This window comes from Sylvia atricapilla, chromosome 4 (assembly GCF_009819655.1).
Source record: "Sylvia atricapilla isolate bSylAtr1 chromosome 4, bSylAtr1.pri, whole genome shotgun sequence".
NCBI classification, from domain to species: Eukaryota; Metazoa; Chordata; class Aves; order Passeriformes; family Sylviidae; genus Sylvia; species Sylvia atricapilla.
In genome coordinates, this window is record NC_089143.1 from 3,482,049 (window position 1) to 3,488,048 (window position 6,000).

The following is a 6,000-nucleotide window of genomic DNA, read 5'->3' on the forward strand; positions in this document are numbered from 1 at the left end:
ATTTTTTTGTTTTTTTGATGGCACCTTCTATGTTGCAAAACAGGAAGAAAGTGCCAATTGTCAAGTAGTCCATCACAGGTTCGAAGATATAAATAATAATATAAATAAATATAAATATATTATATAAATAAATGGCCTTGAAAGCCTCTCCTTTTGTTTGTCCTGCCAGATTGTAGCTGCAGACAGATACAGTTCTGGTTGACTGCTCTGAGTGTTATGGGAGAGAGGCTCTGAAGTGATGATTGAAGGGAAGGAAAAACTTACCCTAAGATCAGAAAGAAAGAGATGGAGGGCACTCAAGAGTAAAACATAATAAAAACTTAAGGTCAGTGGGCATAAATCTGCGTGCCCCAGCTGAATTACAGAAATCCATGGCAAAATAAATGGACATAGGCTTTTGCTACTTGCTTCATATTTGCATCCTTTAAAAAAATTAGTAAGAAACAAGAGAATAAAGACTAAATTATAATTAAGGAGACCTGAATTCTATTTCCATTTCTTTCACCAATTTACGCTATCAGTCATAAGACACATCATATTCTCTTGTATTTGCTATAAAACTGGGCAATAGAACTCACTTTTTCATAAAACATGCTGAAAAGATATCCATCTACTAAAGTTTAACACCAATTTTACCATCTTATTTTGACAGTTTGAGTCCTACATTCATCAGCTTCTGTAGAATTCACTGGCAGAAAACTGGAGTACAATACTGTTGAATCAAGACTGTGCAGGTTGCAGACATTTTATTAGAGACTTCATAAGCAACATCTAGATACATTTTTAATGTATTGATTTAACATTTACTAAAGCGATTAATTTTATGCAATTAATATTTCAAAAGTCAGCTGTTCTGACTGTCTAGAGCAAAGAAGTACACTGAAATACAATGCAAAAAAATGTGCCAATTTCTGCCTCTCTGTAGGCTGTAGACTCAGGAAAAAAAGAAAAAAGTGAGTGCCTCCATGCACTAGAGAGCCTCCTTTGAGAGTCTGTCCATACTACTTACGCCTTGAATACATTTGAGCTGCATTTGAGTCATAAAGTGTCTTTCTTTTACAACACGTACTTGTGTCTGCTTCTGAAAATATTTCAAATGTGCCACCACGCCTTTACCACTCTGAATATAAGCAAAGAAGTATGTAGATTATTTATCATAAATAGCTTTTAAATGGCTGTAAAGCCATCATTCTTTTACTTTCCTATGGGGTTTTTTTTGTTGTGAAGTGATAGAGCTTATTAAGAAAGGAAAAAATACAACAGAGGAGACCAGGAGTGACTCTTGGCCCTTTGCTTACCAATAATATGAGTTTTAAAAGCTATCAAAGGCCTCATCTGCAGAGTTTAAAGGAATATATAACATTTCTGAAACTGTCTCTTTGTGTTGTGCACAAAATGCTTATTCAGTGATAGAAGGTACCACTACTGTATTTAGAAATAATCACATTATTGAACATAAGGAAAAGAAGTAGAGAGATATTGTTGTTTCTTTACTGGAATATTCTGTCTGTAGTCCTGAGATCATTCATGGCAACAAGCAGAACCTGAAATAATCAAAATATCTTAACAGACTCTGAGTCCCAATCACATAAGAAGGGTAGATGGAAGACGGCATCATTAAAACTCTGTAGAGATTACATGAACTTTCCACGCTGTAAAATGTAGAAAGCAACAACAAGCACTTTTTTAATTTTTGAAAATGTGATTCAGATTAAAAGTACGTCATCACAAAAAAGTTAATAGAATGATAATTTGGTTCAGGATAATAAATTGTCCTCAATCACCTTTCTCATTAAGATTACGGAAAAGTTTGGATGATCCTTTCCAAACTGGTGGTGTCTCCATAAGGATCTGATTCAGTTCCTAAAAAAATAAGGTTTAAAAAAATTTAAAAGCATATATTTCAGTATTTAATGAAGTAGTTAATAGATTATGATTAAATTCTAGGATATCAATATAAAACACAAGGAACTGCATGCAAAACTACCAGTTAATTTAACTTCAGTTACCACAATGATTTTGGAAATACTCAAGAACTCAAAAAAATTTTTGCACATGATTATTGCAAGAATTACTCATCTGCATGAATTCTAAGTGTTTGCTGAGCTGAAGAGAGAAGTGCAATGTATTTCTGGCTGAGATAACTCACCACTGCTCATACTGACTGAAGCCAAGGATAATTCCCCCTGGATTTCAGTAAGGTTTTCATACAAAATCCAAGCAACTGTTCTTTTAAAGCACTTGACCTGAACTAAAGCAAACCTCACCCATGAATATGAAGGTACTTAAAATACAGGGAAACAGACAGAGTCCTTTTGCAGTTACACAAATGAAAAAAAAAAAAAAAACCACAACAAAAAACAGGCACTTGAAACACCACAAAAGGGAGAGAGTGGCATAAATATTTGCACATTGTATAATGTGCAGTTTTGCACATTATACATATTATACCTAGACACTAAGAAATGCAGTCAGATATGGACTGAAGGAGAAACTGGAGATGCTTGAGAAAGTCAGTAAATCCAACAAAACAGGCACAGCAGTAAGGCACCTGAGATTCTAGATTCTGCTGAGTCTGAAGTGACAGAAATGAAGAAATTACCTGTGCCTTTACATTAACATCATAAACAAAATCAACTACCAAAATGTATGTTATAAGAGCACAGAGGGATTATTGCTCACCTGCTTCGAAAGGGATCGCCACTTTTTAGCATCTGCAACAAAAGAAGAACTTATGAATGCACAGAATTTAGTTATGCCAATGTGGTGTCATAAAAACTGGGCTACTTCTATACTGTGTTTTCTAGACAAAGAATTATTTGTCTTAATTCATGAACGTCCTTGTCTTCATGTTATTAAAAAACCCTTTAACTTAATATATACCTAAAGTCCTAACTTTAAGGAACCAATTCAGATGGAGTTTTAAATCAAACTCGGTTTCAATGAGGGAAAAAACTTTCAACCTCCAAAATACATCCTTAAAACACTTAACAGGAAATACAGGGCATTCATGCTAACCCCTGGTATCAATATTCTGAAATTATTATTTAGTAGCACTAATATTAAAATGCAAATCATAAGGAGACCTAGATTGCTTCATTCATACTTTTTAAAGCAAACAGAAAAAAACCCCCTTGAAACTACACCAAATGGTAAAACACCCCTCATCCCTTCTTATTAACTCAGATTCCTTTCCCAGCCTCTGTCAGGCTCAATTCTTTGGTAGTTGTAATTGAACAAGAGTTGTCCATAACCATTCAAGAATTCAAAACTTGAGGTGCTCAAGACACCTCCTTCTCCAGACAAGTATTTGTACAGATTGAATATTTCAACAAGGTATTGTGAATATCAGAATTCACAAAGGTCCAGAAAGTGTCATTTTATGTGGTCAAATCTGTAACTTTTTAGTAGAGGCTTTACTTTATAGAGCAAAACATGCTCTGTTACTAGAAATCCTCTTCTCATTGTGAATTTCATGTTCCACTGAACAATTAAAACAATACACAAGCTACCCTTTGTGGTCTTTCATCAATTCGTGGTTAGAAACTGCCTGAAATTTTAATTTTACATCTTGGTAAAGGTTGACAAATCCCACTCTAACAATGGTGGAGTTATATCATACAACATATAACATGAGCTAACAGATTTTCATAAGCTTTTCAGTTTGATTTTTTAAATAAAGTCCCCTGAAACGATTTCATTTGCCATATAAATGGATGTAGGTTTATGCCTACCATAAAAAATCTTGGAGAATAAATATACCTGATTTTCCATTCAGATCATTTCCCAGTCTCATATGTTATATAAATATTTTCTTTCTGGACAAGTCAGTGAAGATTTATGTGTATATATACACACTTCTTACAACTCAATATTAAGCTAAATTTACTGTATTTAGCACTAAGGGGAAAAAATCTATTTCATCTTCTCCTAATTTGCTTTCTCAATATATAGACACATATTCAGATTATAAAAATGTATCAAGAATGAATCTTAAAATAATTTATGTTCCCAAATGAGAGCCTGCACCATAATGATAGATACAAGTTAATTATAGCATTTATGCTATATTTTTTGTAATAAATGTCTGGAGTAAAAAGCTGTATTTTATAAAAGAAAATATACTCTTGTCATATTAGTTAGTGTTTAATCCAAAAAAGGAAGTGAACACCCTCTTGACTTTTGTAGGGTTGACATGATTTCCAAAGTAAATCAGTCACAATAGATGCATTCACTCCATCACAAATATCATTCAGGCCTTGTATTATTAGCTTTTCTATAAAGCAGACATAAAGAGCTTCTATTACCATACTTCAAAGGCCGTTTTTGCTTTTTGACAAAACTCAAGACGTTTCTAGTCTTCATTCATAAAATCCCCAGGTATATGTTCTTTTTTTATCATGCAAAATGTAGATGGTCTAGTATGTCAGCCTGAATGGACCCAATTATATACAGCTTGCAAGGTATTTATAAAATGACCTCAAAAATAAAAAATAAAATGTTTTTAGAATGTGTTATTAGAAAAAATCCTTCCTTAAATGTACAACTTGCAACGGAGACAGAAAATTGACTTGCCCAAGAAGACAAAGTGGTACTTTGGCAATGCTGCGGTACAAAGGTAAAAATTACCATAGTCAGAGATGAGAAGCTGGATGTGGTAATCTGTGGGTCATCTATTTCAGCTATTACTTCCTATTTATCAACCTTCTGTCCCATTGTCCCAGACAATATGGCCTGCACTAGGACAAAGTGACTCACTTCTACTTAGTTACAATCCTTTAAAATAGTTATATCTTAGTTATAATCCTTTAAAATATTTCTGTCAGCCACGTAATCTCTGATACCATGAAACCCAGAGGCACCCAGTTTAGTTTTGCTTCTGGTCTCAGAGGTGAACTGGATGAACAGAAAGGATTTTAACAGAAACAAGGTTTGCCACACTGAATTCAGAAAGGTGTTTGACTGTCCAACTCCAGATCTCTTCTCCTTTTCCATGAGATAAACAAAATGTCCTTATGAGCTAAATGATTTTTGGTTTGGATTGGTTTTTTTAAATCTGAGGGTTTGCTTTGTGAGAGGAGGAAGCAGAAACTTCATTAAGCATGGAAATATTTTTAATAGCAGACAATACATATAGTGTGTTCTAGCCAATCAAACTGTCATGGAACAGAGTTAAACCAAAATGTTTTAATGACATCCAGGATATATAGCACAAATGCTTCATGACCATACACAGTGAAACCCAACCCCACACTAACAAAAAAGGGAAGAATTGAAGGTCTGAGCAGAGGAAACAGATAAAAAGTGCTGATGTGTATTTGTATTAACTTGTGTGATAAGCAATCTGCTTCCTCTCTTTTAACTGCAAAGCAAAAAAAAAAAAAAAATGCTTTCTGGTAAGAGTTTCAAAGTTTTGCAAGTTTTCACCATCTAAGATCTATCTTCACTGTTACAATGAGATTATATCTTTATTCAAAAGTTACAGAAGTTTTGATCATGGATGTGCCACAGCTGAATTCTTTGCTCGTTTCATTTCTGTTAAGAGAACAAAGGGGAAAAATCCAACATCTGCACAGAATTTTAAACTTCCTCTGAGTGTTTTAGCAGTGCTTTTGACTGTTCTCTATACTAGCTTTGTGGTGAAGAAAGGAAAACCCAAGGTGAGTGATTATACATGTCACACCTGAGCAAAAATATTCCCATTCCCCAGAAGCTGTGTGCTTCTACCAATGCACTGCAAGCCTGAGGGCCAGGAAATCAAACCAGAGCAGAAGGGGATCACCTTACTACTCAGTCACTCTTTGATACTGAAAGCAAAGATTTTACAACAAATGACCTAAAGTTGATAGTTAATTTTTTCAATAATTAACACATTGTACTAACACTGGCAATGTTGAAGTGTAGAAAGTTGATCCCCTAGAGGACTAAAACTTACTCAAAGCAGGTTATTTAGAAAGCCATGACACAGTTCTATCTTAGGTGTTTTAGAGAACATGTGTA

The 6,000-nt window shown here is 34.2% G+C and overlaps 1 protein-coding gene across 8 annotated transcripts in view; it reads right to left on the bottom strand.

Annotated features, from left to right (window-relative positions):
- The window catches only part of LOC136360042 (calcium uptake protein 3, mitochondrial-like), a 54,042-nt gene that overhangs the window by 33,510 nt on the left and 14,532 nt on the right, over window positions 1-6,000 (bottom strand). For all 8 annotated transcript variants that reach the window (XM_066316946.1, XM_066316942.1, XM_066316945.1 and 5 more), the window contains exons 3-4: window positions 2,683-2,714; window positions 1,785-1,863 (exon numbers count right to left, since the gene is read on the bottom strand). In XM_066316946.1, coding sequence (XP_066173043.1) covers window positions 1,785-1,863; window positions 2,683-2,714 — 111 coding nt within the window. The remainder of the gene's footprint in view (window positions 1-1,784; window positions 1,864-2,682; window positions 2,715-6,000) is intronic.